The sequence below is a fragment of the Nerophis ophidion genome, linkage group LG03 (assembly GCF_033978795.1).
Source record: "Nerophis ophidion isolate RoL-2023_Sa linkage group LG03, RoL_Noph_v1.0, whole genome shotgun sequence".
Classification (NCBI taxonomy): Eukaryota; Metazoa; Chordata; class Actinopteri; order Syngnathiformes; family Syngnathidae; genus Nerophis; species Nerophis ophidion.
Window position 1 is genome coordinate 25,537,980 of NC_084613.1, and position 14,245 is coordinate 25,552,224.

A 14,245-nucleotide genomic window follows, 5' to 3' on the forward strand; every position below is an offset into this window, starting at 1 on the left:
AGATCTCCCCTTCTGTTATTCTTCCATTCAGTTCCATTGGCAGGTGCAGTCCAGAGGCTCCTGGAAGTAGTACTGCACACTGGTGCCGTTGCGTGTGCAGAACAGCGAGACCGCACGGGACTGCAGTCTGCTCTCACGGCAGCACTTGCAGAACCTGGCGTGACTGTTGATGTTGAAGTTGAAGATGGTGGCGGACGGACATTTGCCATCGCAGGAGAAGACAGTCACCTGTAACAAGGTGCAGTATACTGTAGTTACAGACCAACAGTGTTTGTGTACATTGTGTGTGTGTTATCTCACTGGTGTGTTGCTCCTGCAGTCATCCCTACGTATGGTAGTCCGGATGGCCACTCGCTTGCATGTCTTACTGTCTTCTTTACCTGTAGTCACGTTCGCAGAAGGCCAAAAGGAGGATGAATGCAGTATAATTACAAACATCCAATAAATCCAATGCAAGGACTAAATCAAAAAGTGCGCCTTTAGGAAGAAACCATGGATCTAGACAACAACTAAGTAATGTTCTGGGCAACTTTGGAATGTTCTTAAAGGTGGTATTTTATTAATAAACACATTTATGGTAGTATAAATGACATTTAGTTAATGTTTTCATCTATATCAGGGGTGTCCAAAGGGTTGCAGCTCTTAGATAATTATTTAACAGGCCACGGCACAGTTGCATGCTAGCTTTTTTTCTGATTGTGCAGGTATACAACTCAGTGTCAAATATTTTTGTTACTTGACAAATGCTACCTACAGTGGGGCAAAAAAGTATTTAGTCAGCCACCAATTGTGCAAGTTCTCCCACTTAAAATGATGACAGAGGTCTGTAATTTTCATCATAGGTACACTTCAACTGTGAGAGACAGAATGTGAAAAAAAAATCCAGGAATTCACATTGTAGGAATTTTAAAGAATGTATTTGTAAATTATGGTGGAAAATAAGTATTTGGTCAACCATTCAAAGTTCTCACTGACGGAAGGAGGTTTTGGCTCAAAATCTCACGATACATGGCCCCATTCATTCTTTCCTTAACACGGATCAATTGTCCTGTCCCCTTAGCAGAAAAACAGCCCCAGAGCATGATGTTTACACCCCCATGCTTCACAGTAGGTATGGTGTTCTTGGGATGCAACTCAGTATTCTTCTTCCTCCAAACACGACGAGTTGAGTTTACACCAAAACAGATACATGAATGATACAGCAGAGGATTGGGAGAATGTCATGTGGTCAGATGAAACCAAAATGGAACTTTTTGGTATAAACTCAACTCACTTTCGCTATTTGGCATAAATGATAAAAGCTTTTTTCAACTACTCTGCTAATTTGGTTTTTGAATTTAAAATCTGAGTCAAACTTTACCCACAAGTTTGTGACACAGTCGCTGAGATACGGGGTCACAATGCCGAGGTCAACGTTGGGGGAGGGAGAGCGACTTGGACCGAACAACATAACTTCTGTTTTGTCTTCATTTAGGCTCAGGAAGTTAGCTGAAAGCCAGGCTTTGATGTCATGTAGGCAGTCAATGAGACGTTGAACCGTGTTATTTTGTGCCATGGGAAAATAGATCTGGCAATCATCGGCATAAAAATGAAATGCAATACCGTATTTCCTAAAAATAGAACCAAGGGGGAGAAGGTAAAGCGCAAATAAGATTGGGGCAAGGATTAAGCCCTGGGGGACCCCGTGTGATAAAGGAGCTGTGGAAGACATAAAACTGTCTATTTTTACACAAAAACTCCTGTCGGCTAGGTACGACCGGAACCAGTTGAGGGCGGCGCCCTTAATACCCACACAGTTCTCAAGACGAGTGATTAAGGTGGTGTGGTCGACGGTGTCGAACACAGCAGACAGATCTAAAAGCACTAGGATGACATATTTACCAGAATCAGTTGTCAGGAGGATATCGTTAAAAACTTTTAGAAGCGCTGACTCTGTGCTGTGGAGAGCTTTAAAACCGGACTGGAACAGCTCAGTGATACCATTATCCTCTAAGAAGGGCAACAACTGACTGTAGACAACCTTCTCTAATATTTTGGAAATGTATGGAAGATTAGAGATAGGTCTAGGGTTAGAGAGGAGAGAGGGGTCGAGGCTTGGTTTTTTAAGTAGAGGTCGTACCACTGCATGTTTAAACTCTACTGGAACTATTCCAGAAGTGAGCCTACTATTGATAATGTTAAGGACACTTGATCCAATAGCAGCAAGTACCTCCTTAAACAGGAGTTGAATATATATAGTGTTACATATTTGGGAGGGTAGTAATGTTTTTACGTCTGTTTAACAGAGGCAACACGGACATCGCCAATTCTTCAGAATCAAAATATATATTCATTTATTACAAATAGCTTATTATTTGCGCACTATTAACAAGTGATGCACCGAAAATTCATCCGGCAAAAATAGACTTTTCTCACCGAAACCGGTTGTTGTGATGAAGTATCCACCTCCACTGGCGGACTGCGTCTTTTCCCGCGCACACAAATGACTTGGCTCAACCAAAGATGCGAATATGTCACGTACAGTATTGCCGTTTTAGATTGAAGTCACATTTGAAAAGATCAGATTCCAATCGGATTTGGACTACTTCCTGACGTGGCCTGAATCTGATGCAAAAAAAAAAATCTGATCTGTGTCACTTGAGGGCAAAAAAAATCAAATTTGGTGTGCAATGTAAACGAAGACTTATTTTATGTATTATACTATTGCTCACTGTAGGCACTGTTTTGTTAGCAAACTACTGTTAGCATGCTAGCTTTCTTTTTTATTAGCTCATTTGCAAATGTTTTTTTTACTTGCCGCTATCTTGTCATTGTGCAAACTGTTTGCATTTCAATTGGCTTTCTGGTCAGCATTCACACACAATTTATACTGAAATTGCATTTTCTGGTTCTTTGAAAAAAAATCCAAATATTGTACTGGTTTTGAACGTAAAAACTATCAAAATGGCCCCCGCTTTTTATTTTTTTTGGGAACCGCGGCCCTCAGTGGATAAGGTTGGGCATAGAGCTGGGCGATATGGCTTTTTTTAATATCTCAATATTTTTAAGCCATGTCACGATACACGATATATATCTCGATATTTTGTCTTAGCCTTGAATCAACACTTGATGCATATAATCACACCAGTATGTTGGTTCTATGTGTCTACATTAAAACATTCTTATTCATACTGCATTAATATATGCTCCTTTTAAACGTTCATGCAGAGAGAGAAATTACAACTATGTCAATTGACCAGAACTGTATTATTTAAAGTTATTAAGTAGTGGCAAACATTCATGTCATTTAAAAACAGAAAGTGCAAGATTGTCAGGGACATTTTAAAACAAACTATGAGTGCACTTTTGTGCATGATGTCACTAAGATGACATATCAAAACAACACTAACTTAAAGTGCACTTTTTGTACACAAGGCCACAATGTTTTAAAACTAATAAAGGGCACTTTTGTGCATGATGTCACCCAAAATATTTCAATAACAGTCAAATAAAAATTAGCTACATAATAGGAAATCAAATTGTGTATATCCCTCGCTATGTTGTAGGTTCCTGCGGACATCATCTCTTTCTGTTGTTGACTAGTTTTTTCATACCGTTTTGATCTGGAAATGGTAGCTTCTGTATTTTGTTGGTGTGGCACCGAACGTAGATGTTGACATGCAGAATTTCAAGCACTCTTCATTCTCTAGCGGCGGTGAATTTTCAAATGATGCTACATATTAGCAGTAATGCTACTTTTTGTAGCAACGCTTTTGCCCCACACTGGACAAATTACGGTTCTCTGTTCGACATATTCCCACTTGAAGCCAAACCACCGCCAGACCCCCTGCTGTTTTTCTTGTTAATTAATTCTTCCTTCATTTGTTACCAGATTCACACCTTCTTTCTCTAAAATTACCACTCTCACCTCAGCTAACGTTACCCATGCCTCTACTTCTCTGCTCCGCGAGGGCGTGTACGTATGTGACGTATGTAAGTAGGTGCGCTTGTTTTATGTGTCTGTGAGAAGCAGAGATAAGAACGAGTGATAAAAGCCTGTAGTGTAATGCCCGCAGCTAAAAGCAACTGCGTGAGAATGTATACTCGAATATCACATATATTCCTTTTTCTATATCGCACAGAGACAAACCCGCGATATATCGAGTATATCTATATATCGCCCAGCGCTATTTGGGCACCCCTGATCTTTATGAACATTATTGCTTCGAGTTAATAAAATACTGCTAAAACCACACACAATGTTCAAAATAAACATGAATAAATAATAACTGTTTTCTGTTCTATCTGCAAAGAACATTTTTTTCACTTTTTATGCCTCTAAATAAGCATCTTTGGTATATGTTCACAAAATGTAGTACATTTTCACACACTTGCAGCCAAAAGAGCTGGCGCTTTGTTGCCCAGCAGCAGGCGCTTTTTTATAGTTAGGTGCAATACAATTACTTTTTTTCATTAGCAGCTGTCCAGAATGGGCCAAAGATGGTTAGTTGATTGTAAGGGGATTGAATGTAATATGATCACCACTATAGAAATGATGATTTGTTATTTTAAAGGCAAGAAAGACAATGACATATTCAGACATCCAAACACAATAGTCCCTGAAAGTCAGAAGACCAAAGATTTACTGAGAAGGTACAAAGTGGAGGTACCTGTGTCACAGTTAGTACTACCAGTGGGGGTTACGGGATTAACGGTAAACGGTAAAACACCCGCTCCAGCACCTGGTAATGGGCATGGTCAGGAGAGCAAAGAGTGCCAGGAGAACACAAACATTGTTAAAAAAAATAATAATCCAGTTCAACATTGCAAAGACACAGAGAGAAGGCCACCCAGCATGCACATTGAGTTCACGTCTTCCACACCTCAGCAAACACCAGTTCACATCCTCACCGAGGAGCAACTGCTAGGTCAAAGCAGGCAAACGGGTGAGACTGCAGAAACAATTCACATCAAATCACTCGGAAAGCACAAATTCATCACTGATGCACGGATGATTTTTCACTTCTCCAAAGCCACGGGTCGTGGGAAAGCATGATGATTGATCCCCAAACTTCTAATGCAGGCCACACCCCCCAAAAAAAACAGCCAATAAGCCCATCCACTGCCAGGCAACAAGGCGCTCACCCTGGTCAATGCAGGCTGAAAGCATGAAGCGTGTAAAGGAGTGAAGGACACTCACATGTCTTGCAGCAGCCGTCTACGTAACTCTGAACCACGCCACCGTTCTGCAAGTAGAGAAGAATACTTCACCCCACAACATGACTAAAATAAACAGTACTATAAAATAGGCCTGAGCTGATAACACATTTTGATGTCTGATTAGAAAAATAAGTACTAACAGAATGTACTGCATACTAGGGTTGGGCGATATGGCCTTTTATTAATATCTCGATATTTTTAGGCCATGTCACGATACACGATATATATCGCAATATTTTCCCTTAGTCTTGAATGAACACTTGATGCATATAATCACAGCAGTATGATGATTCCATGTGTCTACATTAAAACATTCTTGTTCATACTTCATTAATATATGCTCATTTTAAACTTCATGCAGAGAGGGAATTCACAACTAATTCAATTCACCAAAACTGTATTTATTAAACAGTTATTAAGCAGTGGCACAAACCTTCATGTCAAAAAACAGAAAGTGCAGGATTGTCAGAGAAATTTTAAAACAAGCTATTAGTGCACTTTTGTGCATGATGTCACTAAGATGACATATCAAAACAACACTATATTAAAGTGCACTTTCTGTACAGAATGCCACTACAATAGTTTAAAACAAATAAAGCGCACTTTTGTGCATGATGTCACTAAGATGACATATCAAAACAACACTAAATTAAGGTGTATTTTTTGTACAGAACACCGCTACAATAGTTAAAAACAAATAAAGTGCACTTTTGTGCATGATGTCTCACGGTGTTGAAGTGGAAATAGTTGCTTTGGCATTTTGTGGGTGTGGCACCGAACGGAGATGTTGACATGCACAGTTTGAAGCACTTTTCACTCTGTAGCAAGTTACTTTTAAAATGATGCTACAAATTAGCAGTGCTGCTACTTTTTGTAGCAATGCTAGACTATGTCTCCCGGCTGGCCTGGGAACGCCTCGGGATCCCCCGGGAAGAGCTAGACGAAGTGGCTGGAGATAGGGAAGTCTGGGCTTCCCTGCTTAGGCTGCTGCCCCCGCGACCCGACCTCGGATAAGCGGAAGATGATGGATGGATGGATGGCTTCTGCCGCATAAATATTCATCATATTCCCACTTGAAGTCAAACCACCGCCAGACGATGAACCCCCTGTTGTTTTTCTTACAAATTAATTATTTCTCCATTTGTTACCAGAATCGCACCTTCTCTCTCTTGTATTACCACCCCCACCACACTGTTAGCCTCACAGCTATTGTTACCCATGCTGCTACCTCTCTGCTCCGCGGGAGCGTATGACGTTGCTCAAGTGACAGTATGTAACAAATGTAAGAAGGTGCGCTTGTTTTAAGCCTCTGTGAGAAGGAGAGGCAAGAAAGAGGGAGAAACGCATGCAGTGTAATGCCAGCAGTTAAAAGCAACTGCGTGAGAACATATACATTTTCTATATCGCACAGAGACAAACCCGCGATATATCAAGTATATCGATATATCGCCCAGCCCTACTGCATTCAAAACATTTTTCCTTCCAATTATGTTGTGCTAAAATAAATAAAATAAATCAATAATGAATATGTTTCTTAACTGAACTGTCAATGAAATTAAAATGCAAATGAAAACAAAGCTTTACCACTTTAATCATAATTTTTGCGCTCAAGAAACTTCTCCATGACTTTAGCTCCAGATTTCCGTTTGTGTAATATTGTCATTACTGCCACAAGTGTATTACAACTTAGTTGTGCTGCGGCCCATATGGACCACAGCCGAAAAACAGATAATTTTTGTCAGCACTCCAGTGGTCGCTTGCGGCCAAATAATAGTTAAGGAAACATTTTTCATCATGGTTTTTGATGAATATTTTGTATGTACGCAATGTATGGTAAGATTTTAAATGTGCTAAAGCCCTAGTGTAATAATGATACTAAAACTAATAAAGAATAAGAAGAAAATTGATTAAACTCCACTGTATTGCTTTTGGTGTATATATAGACCCTGGAATGCAGAGACAGCAGGCAAGTGCAGAAAACAAGCACACTTTATTAGTGAAACGCAGTTAACACAAAAACAAAGATGTGCATCTGGGAATTGCACAAATGGAAAACAAGCGTATGAAGCGCAAATCAAGCAAAGGGACAATGTTAAGGTACAAAGCAAAATAATCTGGTCCCAAAAAGCATACTGATTGGCCACCAGGGACAGGGGTTTCCTAATTGCCAACCGGGAACAGGTGATGGAGCCAGTGCTCAGACCAGAGGAGTGGTGGCAAATGGAGACAAACAGGCAGGGGCGCCGAAAAGGGGGGTAAAGGAGACGGATTCTAGGGGCCCCTAATGATGATGAAATTATGTGTTGGGGGCCCTGTAAAGATTATTTTCATGGGGCCCAAAATCCTTAGCGGCGCCCCTGCAAACAGGATGTTGACAGGGATCATGACAGGTTAGGATGTGGAATGTACAAAAAAGCACATAGTGGCCCCTACAATTTTTAACCATTGGAAACGTCAAAATCTTTTATTTACCGTAAAATCCTAACTACAAGCTGCTGCCTTTTTCCTGCGCTATCATTTATGGTCAACAACAAGCAAATACACAGTGTTATTGTTTGTGCTAAAGCGCCATCTTTTGGACAAGTTTGCTCAGTGCAGGTATTCCAGTGTTGCATTGCCATTCTGTTAAGACGGGGGTCGGCAACCCGCGGCTCTGGCCGCATGCGGCTCTTTAGCGCCGCCCTAGTGGCTCTCTGGAGCTTTTTCAAAAATGTATGAAAAATGGAAAAAGATGAGGAAAAAAATATAAAAACAATATTTGTTGTTTTAATATCATTTCTGTAGGAAGACAAACATGACACAAATCTCCCTAATTGTTATAAAGCACACTGTTTGTATTAAACATGCTTCACTGATTCGAGTATTTGGCGAGCGCCGTTTTGTCCTACTAATTTTGGCTGTCCTTGAACTCACCGCAGTTTGTTTACATGTATAACTTTTTCCGACTTTCTAAGACGTGTTTTATGCCATTTCTTTTTCCGTCTCATTTTGTCCACTAAAATTTTAGCGTTGTGCAAGAATGCACAAAGGTGAGTTTTGTGGACGTTATTGATTTGTGTGAAGTGCTAATCAGACATATTTGGTCACTGCATGACTGCAAGCTAATCAATGCTAACATGCTTTTTTGGCTAGCTATATGTACATATTGCATTACGATGCCTCATTTGTAGCTATATTTGAGCTCATTTGGTTTCCTTTAAGTCCTCTTAATTAAATTTATATCTCATGAAACTATCTATATGTAATATAGCTTTCATTTTTTTGGGGCCCCAGGCATATTTGTTTTTGTATTTTTGGTCCAATGTGGCTCTTTCAATATTTTAGGTTGCCGACTCCTGTGTTAAGACAAGCGCTTTCAACCGTAAGTATAATTGCCGTTGTTACATGCTACTGTTTAACAAGTACTGATTTAAATTGTGTTTGCACAACAAATGTTTTAGTGCTTTTGTTCATGTGGGAGAATATTCCAATAAAGGTGCACTACACACTACTTTTCAATTCATTATTGGGCTTTGCGTATACAATGCAGTTAATCGCGATTAATCGGAGAAATAGTGTGATTAACTTCGATTAAAATTTGTAATCGTTGCCCAGCCCTAATACATATATATATCAATCAATCAATCAATGTTTACTTATATAGCCCTAAATCACTAGTGTCTCAAAGGGCTGCACAAACCACTACGACATCCTCGGTAGGCCCACATAAGGGCAAGGAAAACTCACACCCAGTGGGACGTGGGTGACAATAATGACCCAGTGGGACGTCGGTGACAATGATGACTAGATATATATATATATATATATATATATATATATATATATATATATATATATATATGTATAAAAGAAATACTTGAATTTCAGTGTTCATTTATTTACACATTTACACACACATAACACTAATCTACTCATTGTTGAGTTAAGGGTGGAATTGTCCATCCTTGTTTTTCTAACCATATACATGTACAGTAGATGGCAGTATTGTCCTGTTTAAGAGTGTCAAACATTACCATGAATTGATTAACGTGGACCCCGACTTAAACAAGTTGAAAAACTTATTCGGGTGTTACCATTTAGTGGTCAATTGTACGGAATATGTACTGAACTGTGCAATCTACTAATAAAAGTTTCAATCAATCAATGCTGTTTACGGCAGACCAACTGCTTTACGGTAGACGAAAACGGACTGCTGTTGTTGTGTGTTGTTTCCGCGCTTGGAAGACGTTAATGAAACTGCCTAACAATAAACCCACATAAGAAACCAAGAACTCGCCCTCGATCATTCTACAGTTATAACTTCATTGGACAGACATGCTGTGGGAAAGCGGACGTGAAAACAGGCTCCGGTCCACAAGGAGCTGGAGGGGGTGTGGCCTCCAGCTCCGCCTGAATTTCGGGAGATTTTCGGGAGAAAATTAGTCCCGGGAGGTTTTCGGGAGAGGCGCTGAATTTCGGGAGTCTCCCGGAAAATCCGGGAAGGGTTGGCAAGTATGGTGATTTGCGAAGCGGTCTTTCACTCACTCCAGCGAATAGCCAGCACAGTTGATGACCGCGCACCTGCGTATGCTGCCAAGCCTCACTTGATAAGAGACAATACAATTTTTACTTTAATTATTTTGTTAAATTAACAGTTCAATAAGAACCAATAACTCCATAGCATCTGTCCTATATGACACACGTCCCTTTTAAAACGAGACAAGCGGCATGGGGACCGTAACAGCCAATCAGTCTTCTGGCCATCAATAGCGTTCTACTCATAAGATGTGTAAGTTTTACAATATAACTAAATCTATTCTTACTTGCTAAACCGTCCCATGTGTGACGTATGTAAGAGTACTAGAGCCTCATTAGCATTAGCTAATATGCTAACATGTTTACAAGTTTCTGTGTTAGTATTATAAAATTACAATGGCATTATTTTTGTATTGTTTCAGTTACGCACGTTAAGTTATTGAGTCTCTTTGACTGAGACGAGAACTAGCTTGCGCTGCTTGTTGGTCCATTAAGATGACTTCTGTTTTACCGCCATACAGACACCGTTTGGAAACAATTAAAGGCCTACTGAAACCCAATACTACCGACCACTCAGTCTGCTAGTTTATATATCAATGATGAAATCTTAACATTGCAACACATGCCAATACGGCCGGTTTAGTTTACTAAATTGCAATTTTAAATTTCCCGCAAAGTATCCTGTCGAAAACGTCGCGGAATTATGATGCGTATGATGACGTGTATGATGACGCGTGCGCGTGACGTCACCGGTTGTAGCGGACATGTTCTTCCAGCACCGATCACGGCTAAAAGTCGTCTGCTTTAATCGCATAATTACAAAGTATTCTGGACATCTGTGTTGCTGAATCTTTTGCAATTTGTTCAATTAATAATGGAGAAGTCAAAGAAGAAAGATCTAGGTGGGAAGCTGTGTATTGCAGCTACCTTTAGCAACACAAACACAGCCGGTGTTTCCTCGTTTACATTCCCGAAGCTGAAGCTTTACTATGGAACAGAACGGTCAAGCGAACATGGTTCCCGACCACATGTCAACCGGCAGGTTTCGGTGTGGTAATAAGTCGGCTCTTACCGTAGACATGAGCGGAGCTTGCGTCTTCCTGCAGCTGCGGACTCTCTTACCTCCTCCCACCGGAGACACTGGCGGTCACCACACCCGTGGCAACACCCCTCCGACTTTTAGGTACCATATAATCTTACTAAAACACCAGTAACACAATAAGCAGATAAGGGATTTTCCAGAATTATCCTAGTAAATGTGTCTAATAACATCTGAATCGTTCCCACCGCACTCGCCTTTTTTTTCCCTTTTTTTTTTCTAGTCCTTCACTCTCACAATCCTCATCCATGAATCTTTCATCCTCGCTCAAATTATTGGGGAGATCATCTCTTTCTCGGTCCGAATCGCTCTCGCTGCTGGTGGCTATGATTGTAAATAGTGTGGGGATGTGAGGAGCTCTACAACCCGTGATGTCACGCGCACATCGTTTGCTACTTCCGGTACTTTTTTATTAGCGACCAAAAGTTGCGAACTTTATCGTCGATGTTCTCTACTAAATCCTTTCAGCAAAAGTAAGGCAATATCATGAAATTATCAAGTATGGCACATAGAATGGACCTGCTATCCCCGTTTAAATCAGAAAATCTCCTTTCAGTAGGCCTTTAAGGTATGTAAATAAAAATGTACAAAAGCTTTCTGTGCGGCGAATGTGGAAACATTTTTTCTTCTTCTAAAATTTAGTGGGAGCGGCTTATATACCAGTGCGCTCTATGGTACGAAAAATACGGTATCCTAAACAAGTAAACAAACACAAAATGGACTCTCAATCTAAGTTAGCAAAAATTGCACCTTGAAGTGCAGTTTTTCCCTCAGTGAAAAAAACTGGGCTGAGTGGTTTGTTTTGTATTTGTATTGTTGTTGCCAACATATTGCGCAATTTGTCTTGTTTGTCCGTGTTGATGGTTGCCTATTCCTCATTCGATTTGAAACCGAAATATTACCATTGGTTTTTACACCATTGTTATTCCTCCCAATCTTATTTACCTGGTGGTGCTTCTCACTAGCGAGTTGCAACGAGCAAGGCTCTCTCGGTGTGTAAGCTAGTAGTCACGCCTCCACACACGGACACAACGATTGTTGATGACTAACACGTGGATTCACACACTACATTTAATTCTGCTATTAACTAAGCGTACCCAGGTGCTGAGAGCGTGCGCGCAGTGAAGCCTCTCGTACCCTGTTTGGAAGCGAGAGACGAAGAACACACTCGGACATGAACAAAAATATTTGAGTAAACCACCTGACTTTCACTTTTACCTGATGTAGGATACTCGATGGAATACATTTCGGTAGTCTCTGACCACCCATTTAAAATATTCAATTAACCAAGACACCCATCCATCTAAATCTACTACAAACCCCGTTTCCATATGAGTTGGGAAATTATGTTAGATGTAAATATAAACGGAATACAATGATTTGCAAATCCTTTTCAACTCATATTCAATTGAATGCACTACAAAGACAACATATTTGATGTTCAAACTCAAAAACTTTTATTTTTTTGGGCAAATCATAATTAACTTAGAATTTCATGGCTGCAAAATGTGCCAAAGTAGTTGGGAAAGGGCATGTTCACCACTGTGTTACATCACCTTTTCTTTTAACAACATTCAAACGTTGGGGAACTGAGGAAACTAATTCTTGAAGCTTTGAAAGTGGAATTCTTTCACATTCTTGTTTTATGTAGAGCTTCAGTCGTTCAGCAGTCCGGGGTCTTAGCTGTTGTATTTTACGCTTCATAATGCGCCACACATTTTCCATGGGAGACAGGTCTGGACTGCAGGCGGGCCAGGAAAGTACCAGCACTCTTTTTTTACGAAGCCACGCTGTTGTAACACTTGTCTTGCTGAAATAAGCAGGGGCGTCCATGATAAAGTTGCTTGGATGACAACATATGTTGCTCCAAAACCTGTATGTACCTTTCAGCATTAATGGTGCCTTCACAGATGTGTAAGTTACCCAGGCCTTTTGGGCAATAATGCACCCCCATACCATCACAGATGCTGGCTTTTGAAATTTGCGCCTTTAACAATCCAAATGGTTATTTTCCTCTTTGTTCTAGAGGACACCACGCCCTCTGTTTTCCAAATATAATTTGAAATGTGGACTTGTCAGACCGCAGAACACCTTTCCGCTTTGCATCAGTCCATCTTAAGTGAGCTCGGGTCCAGCCAAGCCGGCGGCGTTTCAGGATATTGTTGATAAATGGGTTTGGCTTTGCATAGTAGAGTTTTGACTTGCACTTACAGATGTAGCGACCAACTGTAGTTACTGACAGTGGTTTTATGAAGTGTTCCTGAGCCCATGTAGTGATATCCTTTACACACTTATGTCGGTTTTTGATGCAGTACCGCCTGAGGGATCAAACGTCCGTAATATCATCGCTTACGTGCAGCGATTTCTCCAGATTCTCTGAACTTTTTGAGGATTTTACGGACCGTAGATGGTAAAATCCCTAAATTCCTTGCAATAGCTCGTTGAGAAATGTTCTAAAACTGTTCGACAATTTGCTTACAAATTGGTGACCCTCGCCCCATCCTTGTTTGTGAATTACTTAGCATTTCATGGAAACTGCTTTTATACCCAGTCATGGCACCCAACTGTTCCCAATTAATCTGCACACCTGTGGTATGTTCCATATAAGTGTTTGATGAGCATTCCTCAACTTTATCAGTATTTATTGCTACCTTTCCCAACTTCTTTGTCACGTGTTGCTGGCATCAAATTCTAAAGTTAAGGATTATTTGCAAAAAAAAAAATGTTTGAGTTTGAACATCAAATATGTTGTCTTTGTAGCATATTCAACTGAATATGGGTTGAAAATGATTTGCAAATCATTGTATTCCGTTTATATTTACATCTAACACAATTTCCCAACTCATATGGAAACGGGGTTTGTAAATCTAAGCTACAAAAACTTCAGTCATAACGCTCAGTCCTATTTCTGACCTCACAAAAGGGCAAAAATTCAAGTTCCTGACCTGAATGCACTCTGTGTTGTTGAAAGGTGGGCAAACTACGCTGGAGGCCAACACCATTGCACCCACTGCTGTTTCCACACAGTCATATCGAGTACAGTTCTCCACCCAGAAGCTCCCCGCCTGCAAAAGCCATGAAATCATTTGGGGTCTAAAAATTGATTTTGGCTGTGTGCGTTTGCCCTTACAGCAAAAAGCTCTGTCATGCCGATGTCGTCGGTGAAGGTGCAGGAGACATTTTTACAGGAGCCGCAGCACACCTGTGGGTCAGTGGATGCGACGTACACTTGGTGCTGTTCACACACACACAAAAAGAGAAAACTGAAAGTTCTGTCACAAAGCACTAGGGATGTAACAGTATCCATATCTCACAGTACGATTATTATAATGGTATTAAGGCCACGGTACGATATTAATGTGGTATATATCTAAAAAAAAAAAAAAGACTCGGTAAAATCATTATAGCGTTAAATTAAGTGGCAGTAATGTT

The 14,245-nt window shown here is 40.4% G+C and overlaps 1 protein-coding gene across 1 annotated transcript in view; it reads right to left on the bottom strand.

Moving 5' to 3' along the window:
• otogl (otogelin-like) overlaps positions 1 to 14,245 on the bottom strand; it is an 82,951-nt gene that overhangs the window by 39 nt on the left and 68,667 nt on the right. Inside the window, exons 52-56 of the mRNA XM_061893773.1 lie at positions 13,944 to 14,048; positions 13,759 to 13,878; positions 5,180 to 5,225; positions 301 to 380; positions 1 to 228 (exon numbers count right to left, since the gene is read on the bottom strand). The exon at positions 1 to 228 is cut by the window's left edge and continues 39 nt beyond it. Coding sequence (XP_061749757.1) covers positions 28 to 228; positions 301 to 380; positions 5,180 to 5,225; positions 13,759 to 13,878; positions 13,944 to 14,048 — 552 coding nt within the window. The 3' untranslated portion in view covers positions 1 to 27. The remainder of the gene's footprint in view (positions 229 to 300; positions 381 to 5,179; positions 5,226 to 13,758; positions 13,879 to 13,943; positions 14,049 to 14,245) is intronic.